Source organism: Pezoporus occidentalis, unplaced genomic scaffold (assembly GCF_034315485.1).
Source record: "Pezoporus occidentalis ecotype Australia unplaced genomic scaffold, CSIRO_AGI_Poc_V1 ctg37, whole genome shotgun sequence".
Taxonomy (NCBI): domain Eukaryota; kingdom Metazoa; phylum Chordata; class Aves; order Psittaciformes; family Psittacidae; genus Pezoporus; species Pezoporus occidentalis.
In genome coordinates this window covers 1996172-2011610 of record NW_026915691.1, presented here as the reverse complement: position 1 = coordinate 2011610, position 15439 = coordinate 1996172, and the positions used below count along the sequence as shown (strand labels likewise).

The following is a 15439-nucleotide window of genomic DNA, read 5'->3' as shown; positions in this document are numbered from 1 at the left end:
AGAAACAGGACTAAAAGCTGCAGGGCTGTGGAAGCAGCAGGGGGGTTATACCTGTGGTCGTGCTGCAACCTGGAGCAGGGGCCCTGCTTCCCCCCTGGGCACAGACGGGCACGGTGCTGCCGTACCTGGCACTGCAACTGCTTACACTGAGGGCCAAGCTTGGGCAGTGGGCACAGGTGACTCTTGCAGTCACCTTCAGGCTCTTTCTGAAGAGCTAATCCCTAAACTGAACACACTGATTTCCTCACAGCTTAAGGAAGTCCTCACTAGTGACAGCAAGGGAAACTGGTTTCAAAAAGCAGATTACTGCAATTACAAACACATTTATGATTTACAGAAAAATCCAGCCATTAAAAACAACTGTCTTTACCAGAAATTCCACAGGGGAAAAGCTGTACTTCAGTTCTCATGAAGAGAAAAACTACAGAGCTCAGAAACAGTGCTGCCCGGTCTACCATGCAGCAAAACTGAGCATGTAGATGATTGTGTCACTGATTGTGCCTAGAAAAGGCTGCTACAAAAGGATCATCAATATTCGCACTTACTTCAGCCATGCAAGCTCGGAACTTGCTGCCCAAGTTATTGCATGTTTGATGAGTTATGGAGGCAGCAATGGGCTTGCTTTTGCTGAGTGCTGAGCTCAAATGAGATTCCACAAGAATCCCCATTTCCAGGCTTTGGGCTGGCTTGTTTGTTACCGTTCATTACAGTCTGCCTGGCTCCTACAGGTCTTTGATCTGTTGCTGCCCACACATTTTTCAGCCTAATTAAACTGGTGGTTTTTAACTGAGCTGACAAGGGGCGCTGATGCCCTTTGCCATCTGTCTAGTTGCCATGAAGCTGCCATCTCTGAGAACTTCCAAGGCACGACTGGGAAAATACAGGAGGACTTGGAAGTCTCAGAAACCAGATGAAATCAGAGTTCATTTGCTACAGCACAGAGCAGGAGTACATTTGGTTAAGAGAAGAATTGTTTTGCTGAGACCGCACTGGCCCAGAGCAATTGGTCACAAGCTACAGCGATGTTCATATTGGCTTGTACAGCAAAGTGGTGACGTATTTCTTCTTGTACCGATGTGTAGCACTAAGCACCATCACTCCATCCTACAGGAGATGGAAAACAAGTGAGCACATCACATGGGTATCTGAAAACTGCACGTGCAAAGAACACGGCCTGGCCTCTCACCTTGATAGAAAGTGCGTAGAGGTGGTTCAACATGACGTGGTTGGGTTCAGGGAGCAGAGCAGGATCACACTGGGAAAGGGGGAAATGAGTGTGAAAAGAACAGAACTCACAGTTTACTCATCACAGCTGATGGGCGCCAAACACCGCCTGCAGCTAGCCATACCCTCACATACACCACCCTGCTCCTTGCACTGAGTCCATCAGCAAATGCAAAGTGCCAGAACCACCCAAGACCCCTCTCCAGGGTGAAATCCTCTGCACCTCACTGCCACCATGCAACACACCTCAATTATTCCTTATGTGCTTCTGACACTTTAATAGTGCTGCAGGGGGAAGATGAAGGTTTCTGGGAGTAAAATAGCAACTGAATTTTCCTCTCAGTTTTGAGGAGAGTCAAGTAGAAAACTAGATTTACTTCAGATGAATCCACCTGGACATACATAGTCCAGAACTCACCAATGTGGCAACTATTCTAAGGGTTTTCCTAAACTCTCCCCTGACTGCACCCAGGGTTTATCCCTATCTGTTCACACCCTCAAGGCCATTATTCATCAAACAAATGTACTCACAGAAATGCCTGTGTCCTTATTCAGGATGACCTGCAGCAGGTGGGGGGGAAGAATAGGTGGTGATTTAAAGCGCTCCTCTGCCTTACAAACATAGGGCTCCTGGTGATATGGTCCTGGGGGTGAACTTGACAACTCTGCCAAAGAGATGTTACATATTTACCCTTAAATAGTCTGTGAGAGTATCTGCACTTCATAGGTATTTTTTACCAGTACTTCAAATTGATTTTCACATCTGGGAACACACAGACAGAAGAAATTGATGGCATGTAAATACAAGAACTACAGCACTGATGCAGTCACTGCCCAAGAGGCCACTTCAGAGGTCCAAAGTCTGTCTGACTTGAAACTACCTGAGAAGGTTTGGGAGGCTGCGTTTGGAGGAACCTGCTGCACTCCAGAAGTGCACTGTCATCTCTGCCCAGCACTTCTCCAGCAAACACTTACTATTAAAGTGCTGCTCTACAATGCTCCCTCCAAGGAAAGTACCAGAAAGAGCTCTTCAGGGTCTGTATCAGTATAAGGGAAGGCTGTTACACCACATTGCAGGAAAGCATCTACTAGAATCTCCTCCTGGCTCCCTGCAGTGTCCAAGTCCTACAAAACACATTTTTTTCTCCAAAAAGCCTTTGCCCAGGGCAAAGTTGTATAGAGCAAAAACCAACCAAATGCACCCTCCCCCTCAAAGGATGGGGCTTCTGAAGGAGCATCTAAGGTACTACTTCAATCATGTCTTCATCCCTGCAAAGGTCTATAAAGAGCAGGCAGCAAAGCTGATTTCAGAGATGACTCAAGCTAATTCTCTCTCTTCTGTTACACTGGCACATGAAACTTCAGACAAAAATAGCATTTTAAATTGTTTTAGGATACACATAATTTATACTAAACTGTGGAGCTACGACATATTTCTGACCCTCTGTTAGCACTGCAAAGATGCACCTAATGCCCATCTCTTAATGTGCAACTTCTGACCTTCCCAGTCCACCTCCTTAGCAGAGGAAGATGGAATTAGGAGCAGTGCAGATTGTCCACATTGGTTTGATGCTGTAAGGCAGAGACTGATCCACTGATTTCACATCACACAGGCAAACAAACAGCTATTAAACACCCACGACTCCCTCCTAACCATACAGTACAGTGACCTGTGCTGCTCTGTTAGAGGCTTTTTCTTCTGTTCATCCCATGTTCTTCCTTTGTGCATCTGTGATTCCTGCACATGTCCACAGGGCCTGACAAACGTGGAGATTAACCTATACTGCAGCTTTAACTGAGATAAATAGGGAGATGACATTTTTAACATCTCAGACAAGTGTGATAGAGAATTACCAGGAAGCTCATACCAGACATGTCTGAACACTTCTGGGAGTCCACCATCAAAGCATCGAATACTTCAAAGTCAGTTTTCTTCACCTGTATGACGTTGTTGATGGTACCCAGCTGGCTGGTTACTACTGGCTGGGAAGAGACAAGATACAGAAGTCAGGATAGAAAGGCTTGTGGGACTATTAGATTCCCAAAACTACAAAATCAGCATTACCAAGAATGAGATCTATTGCTTTTAAAATGTGCCAGTACCAGATACAAAAAGAGCTCAGCATTGCTCAGTTAATGTGAGGTTAAGAGCAAAGTCACATTTAGGACTGGGGACTGCGTGTCAGTTGAACTTGTCAGGTCCACAGCACTTGATAAATTCTTGGGCTGTAGATAAGGCCTGGGCTAAAGTTAAACAGTGGCAACACAAGGAGGTAAGCTTTACCTCTAGCTTCTACAGGGCTTTCAGAACATGGCAGACTATACCTGGTATTGCTGGTTTACTACCAAAGCTAAGACAGAGGCTTCAAAGAGCTAAACTTACTACAAGGTAAATCCTGCAAGGTTCTGCAAGGTTTGCCAAGACAGCAAGACTACAGCTATGAGCTGTGAATGGTTAGTTCAGAAGCAGTGAGGGACTGATGGGCAGGCGAGGGTTAAAGCTCATTCTATAGCAGAGGAGGAAGAAAAGACCTGGTAGATTTGGGCACAATTACTGAACTATGAGAAGATCTAGAGCAGCAATAGCAACATTCTGGCACAGAGAGCAGGTACAGCATAGAGAGACGTGGGCTGTCAGCAATGCTACAGTGCATTAAAAGACAGTTTGGCAAAAGCTCACCATCTCTTATGAGCCAATCCCCAAGAGAGCTTGTCGCTCGTTTGTTACAACATCTCCTGTCCTTTGAGGCTGTCAGTCTGATGACCTCACCTAGGCTAGCATCAGAAATCTCTCTCTCACCAACTTCAACAGTCAGTTCCTGTTGTTAACCAAACCCTTCTCTCTGAAGTGGCCAGCTATTAGTAGAGAATCCATCAGTTTCTCATGTTCAGGTGCCTTTCTGAATAAATACAGTGAACCAAAGAACACGTTACCTCCGAAGGATCGTGTGTCCACTGCCCATCCACAAAGAACTTGTATTGGTGCTCTCCTTCTGGCAGATCCAGGATTGCCACAAAGTTATTGTGACTGGAATTTAAGACAAACAATCAGCCCTGAAATGCTCTGAGAAGCACACTGATTACAAACTGTGCCAAACACTAACTGACAATACAAGCCTCCTCAACGTACAAAGACTTATGAGAATCCCTGATGCAATCTGAAGGTAAAGAATCGTATTAAGGTTAAAGTTAATGAAAATTTCCTCTATGACAGCAATCCCTACACATTCAAAATTCCTATCTGCATTCCTGACATCAATTAATTGAGCTTTTGTAAAGTCATCCTCACATCTTCGTGTCACTTGTCAGTATGTGAGACTTCATTTTATCTGCGAGACTCCTGTCGATGGAACAACACCAGCTTACTCAGATCTCCTTGCCTTTCAGTATTTGCCATCACAAACTGCATTTCAGAACTGCCTGTGAAGGCACATCAAGAATTACTTATCAAGTAAGTAAACAATGAGTAGAAGATGAAAGCACCTCAATACTTCTGAGTCACTTGGGGGCTGAATAGCTGCTGCTTGGTAATTTCAATACTCCAGTGCTGCGAACTTCCTGATTCTACTGAAGCCTTTACCAGCATCTCAAACCAGCAGAGAAACAGCTCATGCTTTGTGAACAATTCAAACAGGCTACACAATGCCACATCTCTCTTTACTTCTTCTCAGGTGAGGGTGCAAGCACACCACCACAGAACTGGATTTGAAATTTCAGTCTGGAATAATGAACTCTTCTACTTGAGCATATTTGATTCAGTAACATGATTTTATCCAACCTCTAAGGAGGTCCAGATATCTCCTTTCCCAGAACACCTCATCTGACAAGAGACAAACCTTTTGGAGTTTTTTGGTAAAGAGACATTTTTGTCCTTCTTCCAGATTCATTTCACTATTTCCTGCCTCCCAGCCTTCCTACTTCAAGCATGACAGTAATAGTGATGTTCCACAGGCCTGTTTTCCAGCTCCTCTCTTGGTAATTTCTTTCCCATTCTTCATACACAGAACAGTCCTCCCACACCATTCCATTAGGCCACTATGCTCCTCCCTCAAGTTTCTTAGGAAACTAAGACCTTTCTGCAGCAAAGACAATGCAGGTAGCCACTCACTGAGATGAGAAATGCCAGAAACCAAACTTTCGTGGATATGTCACCTTTGATAGACAAGAGGGCTCAGATCAACACTTAAATTCGGCCTCTCTGCCACCTATTAAGTTTCAAATGTTTGGGAAAAAAAACAATATTGGCTTAAATGAACTACTCAAGTACAGAACTAAGGAGAGCTTCAGAGCTCTCCGGCAGGAAAAAGCAGTTGGTGCCTTAACACAGATTTAGTCTCTCATTCATGTAATTTACCAGCAGGGGTCCAGGGCTGAGTTTTCCTGAGCAGCATTTGGCCCTCTTCAGCTGGGCAAAAGCAGCCAAATATGGCCAAAAAGTACATGTGCCATCAGAGACACTATGCTTAAATCCAACTATGCCTCCTATGCCTGAACTCTGAGCCCAGGCAGCAGACTGCACAACGAGGACTGTTTCAGATGATTCGTGCACAGTGCCCAGTGAACACATCACCCCTTCAAAACTGACACAGCCCAACTTTCATCCTGTGCCATCCAAAAATCAAAGTCAGTTTCTCATCAAGGGCTTCAGGAGAGAAGCAGGAGAGTGGTAAATCCCAGCACAATACCAATCTACAGGAGACCACCTTTCTCACTTCACTAAGCATTCCCAGTCCTTGTGTAATATCCCTAATAAAGCAGCAGCAGTTTATTACCTCCTTGTCAGAGGAATTTTACTCCAGTTGTTGAAGGACCCAGATAAATAAACTTCTTTCCCTCCTCCAGTCCAACGAAAGACTGTTGGTCGAGCTTGCGTGGGGGTTTTATCATTCACTTCCAGATCCTGTTGCCAAGCTAAGAATTCTTCTTTCTCCAATGGAGCCTAAAAGCACAATGTCTTCATCAAAAGGAATTCTTTCCTGGCAGACTTAGGCAATCTCTCAGGTACAAGTCTACAGGCATTTTTTGGCAGATGGAGATTAGAAACTGTGCATTTGCAGATGCTGTTCACAAGTTCATTTGCACTTTAAAGCCTTCAAATTTGCAGATGTGGAAGGCAAAATAATCCCCCTCCCTCCAGCTAAATTAGGTTAAAAAGAAATTACTTGAGCTCACAAAAGTTTTCAAAACACACAGATATAAGAACAGGGAGAAAAATAATGAAGAAGACCCTCAAGAAGCATTTAGGTTATACAAATATGGTAGACAGAAAATTTGTAGTTGGCAGATTATGAGATGTCGATAGGAAACAGCTCTGCCCAACAGTCAAAATCTAAGTGTAATTTTCTGTTAGATATTATTATGAAACATGATACACAGCAAGACATCTAATGCTGAGTAAAAAAAAAAAAAACATTTAACAGAGCTTTTAATATGGAAAATAATAGACAGGTAAAATATCACTGGTAACTGCAAGAGCGTTAAAGATCCAAAGGAAGCTGGAGCACTGTACTTAGAGCTTTGAAGCAGCTACACTTTAGTTTTTCTACAAACAATTCTTGCTGGAACCCATAACATTACACTCATTATATCCGCCTGAACATCAGTGCACCACCTCTCTTTGGCTGGGATGCAAGGGAGATAGCTTTGTGTGTAAACTCAATGCCAGAACTGCTGAGGGTTGCAACTGGCACCCCAGCATGGTAATGTTAGAAGACAAGAACAAACCAGCAATACCTTCATTTCCTCTGAATGGAACAAGTCTGCATCTTCAGGACTATCCATTAAGATTTTGGGTCTGTCACCCTCTTTTGTACTGATGGCTCCTCCTGAGCTGTCCCCTCGGGATGCCTTATGCCCATGTCGCTCCAGTCCAGCTCGCTCACTGCTTGTGTTCCCCATTGTGAAAGACCTAAAAAAGGATGAAAAGCCACATTAGCACATATGCTTTTGAAGCTAGAGCACCTGTGTGCAGGAAAGCAGGCTCACCAGCACACCTGGGCTCTGTTTCTGAATTGAAGAGTCTAAGAAACTTGATTAACCCCAGACGCTGTGCCATAGGTCAATGTCCTAGCATCTCTGCAAGACTCAGCCACTCTGAAAGCTGACCAAGCAGCTATGTGTCACTGCAGCACGCTGTATTCTGTCTTCCCAAGCAGTGTGGCCTTCTGAAAACCCATGCACATAGCACTCTACCACATCAGCTGAAACACCAGTAGAACTTCTTGCCACAATGCATCAAAACCAGCCTACTAGAAATGTGATTTCACTGGAAAACACTCATCTGAGGTTGGCAACCTGCTAAGGATCCCTACAGCCTGCAGCTCTGAAGCACAAACAGCACAGTCCTGCTGATGCTCCACTTCATCCAGCCTCCACTTTACTCCTGGAAGGGCAAGGGCCAATGCTTCTTCCCACCCCATAGCCCATGAGGCCACAGCCACCCACAGAGGGGCTGAGACTGGTTGTGCATGGCATGTCTTGTCTGAAAGACAACTTACAGCCAAGAGCAGTAACTCAGAGGTGGCCTAGGGGCTGTGGGGAACCACACCGCCAGAACCACTTCAGAGCCCCCAGTAAGGTGCAAGTCAGGGTCTGGGATATTGCCCTACTCACAGACACTGCCCAGCTTCCAGGTGTACAGCTCCCAGCACGGTCACAACCCAGAACCAGTCTCAGGGGGCATGGCCTGAGTAAGTAAACAACTAAGTGCCTCCGTATTTTAACCGGCACCCTGAAAACACGCCAATGCCAGCTGGCTGGGGGAAACTGCAGCAGCTGGGAGCACCCGGTGCCTGCTCTGAGCACTGCCTCGAGGGTGCTACGAGAGGAACCCTGGGGAGGCCCGAGTGAGCTCTCAGCCCGCACCGCCGGGTCAGTGCCCCGCCGAAGGCCCCGCAGCCCGCACGGAGCACTCGCAGCCGAGGGGCTCCCGGACAGCAGCGCAGCGCGGCCCGGCCCGGCCCGGCCTCGCCTCCCCCGGGGCCCCGGCACCCACCGCCCGCCTCCGGCCGCCGCTGTCCCTCACCGCCAACCCGCTTCTGCTTCCGTTTCCGCCGGCCCGCCCCCGCCTGCGCCCCGGGCGCAACCCGAGCCCGGCGCCAAGGTTCCGGGCGGCAGCGGGACCCCGCGCGGGGCGCTGAGCTGTGCCTCGGGGCGGGGGCAGGCCGGGGGGTGTCCGCTCCTTACCTGGCTTTCCTCCAGGTCACCGCCGCAAGGAGGGTTTGGACCTGCGGAACTGCAGAGGAGGGAGCGCCGGGACACTGGAGCTAGGAAACAAAAGCATTTCACACACATTTCCTCTTTGGAAAGGACAGCGAGGGCCAGCTCACAGCCGCTGACACTTTCGGGCTCTGAAACCACACACGCGGCTCTCCTGCCGTTGAAGCACAGTTGGGAAATCTTAAGACCTTAATTGGTAAATGCTTCCCAAATTAACTTACACTCATGTATTACTCCAACATAATTGTGTAAGCATTTCCAATTACACTCTCTCGTTTTGCCCTGTTGCTGTCTTTCCCCCTACCTTTCTAACAGGCACAGAGCTGTGAGTCCTGGTCAGCAGTTCTTTTCGCAAGGAAGTTGTTTTTATGTTAAACCTGCCAACAGACAGAAGGATTCCTACCGGATCGAAGTGTATCCTTCTGGCATGGTGTTATGTTGTGGGAACAATTCTGCTGGGATAGACAGATTCACTGTGCCTGGCTCCCGCACTGTGTTTTGAGGAACAGTTGCTCCAAGATGTCTTTCATGGAAGGATGCCTCGGCACGGGACACGGGACAGCCTGACACAGGGGAACGCGTGTGGGCCTCCAGCCCCTCCACAGGTCACCCTGCTCTAAAATGCAGCTGCTGGTCTGATCTTTCACACAGCTTAGCACTCCTAAAGCTTTTGTCTCCAAACCTGATTGTTTTGTTCTCCCCGGTTCTTTTTTTGGTCACTAATGATGCACACGCCTCTGCAGGGTGGGTTCGAGATCCACACAACCACGTCGTACCTATCACTTGCCCAGTAGGTCCCCTGTGATGATCTGCACAAGGGCCAGCCAGGCTCATTTCAAGCAATGGCATCTTCACTTTGGGGACCACACTCATTTCTTTGCCATGGTTTTTGTTACTTGTAATAACCACAGAAAGGTAATAAACTGCAGGGTAAGGACTGCTAGTAGCTTACAAGGTGGTGGTGACTAGACTATGGCAGCTCCAAGCATTACTGAATTTAAAGTTCTGGTGTTAAAATGTGATGGTCCCTCCCTGCACGGTGATGAACCATCCATGCCAAAACCTTTGGGAGTTGTTGACCCATGGACGGGCAGAGGCAATGGACGTGGGCATCTCAGCCTCTTGGTGGTTGGGCTTCACTGTTACTGCCTTCTCTGTCTTTTCCCCATGACTGCTTCCCCTTCAAACCCAAAAGTGGATGTAGCACAGTCCTAGAGAAATCAGCCCAAAACTCTTTGGGAGGCAGCTGGTCGCAGTGGATTAGGAGGGCTGGATGACATTTACACCATGAACAATGAGCTTTACATGGCGGGTTTACCACTGCTGCTTACTAAATCACCATCCTGCCTCCTCACAGGCACTGCAGGATTGTTTTCTCCCATCAGTTTGTGTGGGAGCCCAATTCCCTTACAGCTGTTAATGCAGGAGATGTGGGAAGTGAAAGATGAGCTAGACATGCCACAGGGGCCTGGCAGAGCTCATCCACCTACTGATTTTCTGCAATCCTGAAGTTTAGCTCCTCCCTTTAACAGCGTCTCTGAGTTTTTGCTTCCTTCCATGCTCTGCAACTTTCCCCTCTTCCACTCCATGCAGCACCAGCATCCACATTCCAAAGGAAGACTACAAAATACCTTTTCTGCTCCTGCCCCTTCACATACCTGTCTTAACCTTTTTCCTACTGCCAGATGAGGGTGTAACAGGTAGGGAGGTAGTTCACTTCTTCCATCAAGACTTCCAGAAATGTCATTCTCCCTAGTGAGAATGTCAGAGGTGTCACTTGCCATTGAAACAACATATCACAACAGCTCTCTCTTCTTCTAAAGTGCTATATCTCTCAGACAGGGAACACAGCAACAGGCCACTTAGGCTCAGCCCTTGCTAAACACTCCAGACTTTGGTACCAGAATAATTTATTGCCTAGTTGCTTAGCTGTGTACATTCCCTTACAATTTTGGGGGATGCCCAGGAATCATGACTGTGAGCATTTTAATTGAAGAGGAAAAGAATTAGATAGAAATCTCTATATTAATTCTGACATTAATTGTCTGCATCGCTTAATCACTTTGGCCTTTAGCTATTAGCTTTCCATCAGACAAAAGAAGGTGATATTAGGTTGGGTGAATACTGCAAAATCTTTTGAGTGCAAATTCAGGACCGCAGATTGTTTTGTTCTTATGTGTTTGCAACCCTGCCTGTGTTCACCACCCACATTGCCACTGAACAAATACTTACCTGAAGTAAACATTAAATTCAGACATCACAAAACCAAACAGGAAATTTTGGCATTAGCAATGACATCAAAAATTTCTTTCCTGTTAGGGTGCTGAGGCACTGGAATGGGTTGCCCAGGAAGGTTGTGAATGCTCCATCCCTGGCAGTGTTCAAGGCCAGGTTGGACGAGGCCTTGGGTGAGATGGTTTAGTGTGAGGTGTCCCTGCCCGTGGCAGGAGGGTTGGAACTTGATGATCTTAAGGTCCTTTCCAACCCTAGCTATTCTATAAATGGGAGCGCCCCAGGATTTATGGCTGTCTGCTCAGGAAAAAGAAATCATGTGGTGAATCACAACAGTTTGAATTGCACGTGGCAGGCTTGAGGGTAAAAGGGTCAGGTGGAAAATGTAACTGAATGGTTTTGAACAAGAAGGTCCCTTGAAAAGAAAGAGCACAGGCTACTTCCAGGCCGTCCACAGCCCATAAACCAAGGTAAAAGTAATTGATTAAATGCTATATCGGGTGTCATGAGTGTGCCACCTCATAGGGCAATGTGAGGTTTTAAAAGGAGACGCTTGTAGAAGAGCCACATGGTCTCTGTTATTAACCATGTCACTGTCCACAAGCAAAGGTCAGCTCTTTTCTCCTTTACTTACATCTACCTTCCTTGATAAATATGGACTAGACCTGGCCTGACTGTTAAAACTCACACAGAACATCCTCTTCAGAAATTAATTTTAAGGCATTTTTGTTCTGGGCTCATAAGGTCGTGAGGATCAGCAGATGTCAGGGTTCTAACCACCATGACAGAGCACTTTTGCTGTTGTACAGGCTGGGAGTCAAATGAAGTGACATCTTTACTACTGAGTTATTCTACCCCCTTGGAGATATCACTTACCGTCTTCTCTTCCCAGATGGCTCTTTTTTAAAGACAGTAAGGTCAAAATCTCGAGTCAGAAGAGACCTATGTTAGGGCAATGTATGTCTTTGGTTAAGTGGGGTGAAGAATGGCTTTGCAAAACTTTCAAGCTCAAAGTGTTCAAGCTAAATTCTTTCAAGGAAGTAACATCACTCACCAACCACTTGTGCTCTAGACCAGAATCTCATTTTCTCTGGATTATCTCCTGGAGTTGATTAAAATCAAAAGGCATTTAAATCCCCATCGAATACTGGTTGAAATATGTGTACATGAGGCTGCCATGGCTCACCATTACCACACAGCCTGCTCTGGTTGTGGACTTTCCCCTTCTCTTACTCCAGAGTACATGTTGAAAAAAGAAATTGAGTGGCCTGAAGTCTCAGACTGTGCAGTTTAAAGTTCTGATGGGTCTGTTGTTATCTGGTACAGTTCTTTTTCCTTGACATGATGCAAGCTTATTTAACCAGAGAGAAGTATTGCGAGCGAAGTGGAAGCTGACTCAGTCCTACATCTAGATATGACAAAACCAGAAGAGCCATCCTCAGTCAGGAGCTGGTAGATCAAATTCAGGCATGCCATAAATCACATTATAAAGGACACACAAGTGCTTCTTGTAGCTTGTGTGCTAGCGAGAGTGAGCTGGGTGGTAGCAGCAGCAGAACTTACCCTAGAGATCAAGACAGGATAAACTTAAGTGCAGAAACCTCCCAGTTAATTTTTTACTATAATCTTTCTTGCTACCTTGGGCTCCCAAGCTTGTTCTTCCATTTTTACACTGTCTGAGTGATCTGTTTTCAAACCCCCTCCTTCTTTCATGTCACTTCTGAATTTAGCCCATTTTGCCAGGCTGCCAGGGTGTGATGCAGAGGAAGTTGGGCAGCCTCCTTAAAGGCTCACTCGCATTTCAGGGACACATGCCATTGCTGTGCGTGCAGAACATGCCGTTGTGCTTGGGAAGTGGAAAATTGTGAGTGCACATAAAAATCACTGGTAGACTACTGCATCCCTTCTCAACTCCTCTACTCCAACATAACACTGCACACCTTCAGAGACCTACTAATTAAAGATGAGGTTGGAGATGGGAGGATAGCAAGAGGAAACCAACATTCAAGTAGTGTTTCAGCCTGAAGGTACTGCCTGTGAAAGTCTGAAGGCTGAGTCTTAGAAAAGCTGTGGGTCAGGCAGCAGCTATGCAAACTGCTCTGCGCAGGCCTTCTGATGTCTCTGACTTTGCCATGAGGCATCCCCTTCAAAGTCCAGGTAGGATCCACATTTATTCAGCTTCTTCTTAGTTTACCTCATTATCAGGAGTGAAGGTTTGGTGATATGGACTCTTCCCTACATGAAACACACCATATAAAGGCTTCTGAACAGCTGTCAGGTAAGCAGGATGTGGCTTTGCACCTTCACCCTGAATCAATCCAGCAACTTGCTTTGCATTTAAATGTTACCTGCCTTGGGAAATGCAGTCCTTCAAATAGCATCCTCTTGTGCATGTGTGCCCACGATGCACACAAAGTGAAAACTAACTCAGAAGATGACCCAGTCTCTGGTAGCAATCACATACCCCCTATCTCCAAGCAGAGGGGCAGAACACAGTTCACACTGTGAACATGTCTAAAGATACAGGTACAAAAGCAACAGCTTCTAGAGCCCTGAGCCATGCTGTTGGTGGATTATGGTTTCAATCCCATACATTGCAGAGCCAGTAGCGATCCTGAAGTCACAAGCTGTGAACTCCTGCATGTGCCTGCAGGGGGGCACCCTAAGAATTTCATTTCATGTTGCCCCGGCTAGTTTTTTTCTGTGCAATCTGATGAAGCATACACCACATGTTGTTTAAGTGTCTGCCTGACCCCCTTCACATGGCAGCAAAGAAACTCCGCTTATATTTAGAAACCCTCTTCTAGGGTTACATATCAAGATACATACACGCTGGTGTTACACAGAATGCAGCTGCCCTGGAAGATGCTAACATGATCCAGGAGCTGAGGCCAGCATTTTCAAGTTTCCATCTGTCTCTGCCTGTAATACATGCAGGAAGGAAAAGAGAGCTGGACTTCAGGCATTAGTTGGTGCCTTCAGCATGCAGGAAAACTGCATCAAAAAATGGAAGCCCAGAGCAGCTCTGTGGGAGGAAGACACTGTTCTGCTGCCCAGGACACAGATGTTGAGTTGAAATGTGTTTCACTGCTTTCCCCCCTCTTATGTCATGCTCTTTTTTTTTCTTTTTTTCCCTTCACCAGAAAATGGTAAGTGCAATGCATAATAATAGTGGCCCAGGTCCAAATCTAGATGCATGATGATGAAAGACAAGTTATTTCCAGAGCCTGTCATAGATAATGAGATTTGCTTATATGCCCCTGCATTCTGCTTTCCACACCCACTGCTGTCATAGAATCATACAATAGTTAGGGTTGGAAAGGACCTTAAGATCATCCAGTTCCAGCCCCCCTGCCATGGGCAGGGACACCTCACACTAAACCATATCACCTAAGGCTTCGTCCAACCTGGTCTTGAACACTGCCAGGGACAGAGCATTCACAACCTCCCTGGGCAACCCATTCCAGTGCCTCACCACCCTAACAGGAAAGAATTTCCTCCTTATATCCAATCTAAACTTCCCCTGTTTCAGTTTGAACCTGTTACCCCTTGTCCTGTCACTACAGTCCCTAATGAAGAGTCCCTCCCCAGCATCCCTATAGGCCCCCTTCAGATACTGGAAGGCTGCTATGAGGTCTCCATGCAGCCTTCTCTTCTCCAGGCTGAACAGCCCCAACTTTCTTATCCTATCTTCATACAGGAGGTGCTCCAGTCCCCTGATCATCCTCGTGGCCCTCCTCTGGACTTGTTCCAACAGTTCCTTTTCGTGTTGAGGACACCAGAACTGCACACAATACTCCAGGTGAGGTCTCACAAGAGCAGAGTAGAGGGGCAGGATCACCTCCTTCAACCTGCTGATCACGCTCCTTTTGATACAGCCCAGGATACGGTTGGCTTGCTGGGCTGCAAGCACACACTGTCACCAGGGGTCTTGCTGATTTGGGCAGTAAAATGCCATTTAGCTTTCCTGTGTTTGATACCTGACTTTGTATGGGTCTGTCACACCTACCCCAGAACCATTTGGTTGCACAAGGACCATATCCATTTCCAGCACAAGCTGTGTTTGACTGCATTTCTCAAACATGCTTTAAAATTTATGTAAACATAAATAAATGAAGAGAACATATACCAGTACATTAGTAAAGCAAAAATATTACCTATGACATAGAAGCACTAAAGGATGTTAGAGGAATTGCTGCATTTTCCCCTCTCTGTCACATTAAGTGGTTTAATACAAAGCCTTTATTTTTATACCAATCAATAGCAGTGCAAGGTAGCAACATTTATCTGCAGAAGCACTGAAGATACAATGGCTTAATCCTCAATTATATTGAGAGCAGGATTCAAAGATATTTATGAGCATCAAGATGCAAGTTAGATTTCCAGTATGGTTTTCAAAACCATCTGAACAAATCGGGTGTCTAGCTGCTATTGATCTAAGTCCTTGTTAGGCACTTTCAGAGCATACTTCAAGTTGCCTAGCCCTATCCTCTAGTACCCAAATAACTTTGGAAATGTTTCTGCCCTTTCACCCAGATAGCTGTGGTTTAGTTTACAGTACTGCAGTTTAATATTCTGCAGAAGGATGAAGCTTTCTGTACATGCTTTGATTTCTGTCACATAGAAAACTATTACTACAGCAATGCAGTAGTGCTTACTTTGATGCCAGGAATTCAAGGTGGTGGAAATGTGACCTCTGTTACCTGCTGAGAGAGACCTCCTTTGACCACTTTCATGGCAGGAAAGACCCAAAGAGACCACCGAG

General features: G+C 46.1%; 1 protein-coding gene across 1 annotated transcript; it reads right to left on the bottom strand.

Annotated features, from left to right (window-relative positions):
• Positions 1-905: 905 nt before the first annotated feature.
• PRKAB1 (protein kinase AMP-activated non-catalytic subunit beta 1) lies at positions 906-8333 on the bottom strand. Its single transcript, XM_062631191.1, has 8 exons — positions 8219-8333; positions 6958-7132; positions 5997-6163; positions 4159-4252; positions 3093-3207; positions 1756-1889; positions 1187-1255; positions 906-1104 (listed from the first exon to the last, which is right to left on the bottom strand). Exons 2-8 carry the CDS (start codon positions 7120-7122, stop codon positions 1027-1029), a joined length of 822 nt encoding a protein of 273 aa, XP_062487175.1. The 5' UTR covers positions 7123-7132; positions 8219-8333; the 3' UTR covers positions 906-1026.
• Between the last annotated feature and the right edge of the window lie 7106 nt (positions 8334-15439).

What these genes read in the sequence shown, in the direction of transcription:
- PRKAB1 (XM_062631191.1), bottom strand. Translation starts at nt 7,122, where the DNA reads ATGGGGAACACAAGCAGTGAGCGAGCTGGACTGGAGCGACATGGGCAT. An exon ending in GGACACACGATCCTTCGGAG is followed by an intron (nt 3,208 to 4,158) that starts GTAACGTGTTCT and finishes GTCTCTTCCCAG; the next exon opens with CCAGTAGTAACCAGCCAGCT. An exon ending in GAAGTGTTCAGACATGTCTG is followed by an intron (nt 1,890 to 3,092) that starts GTATGAGCTTCC and finishes TCTCTTTGGCAG; the next exon opens with AGTTGTCAAGTTCACCCCCA.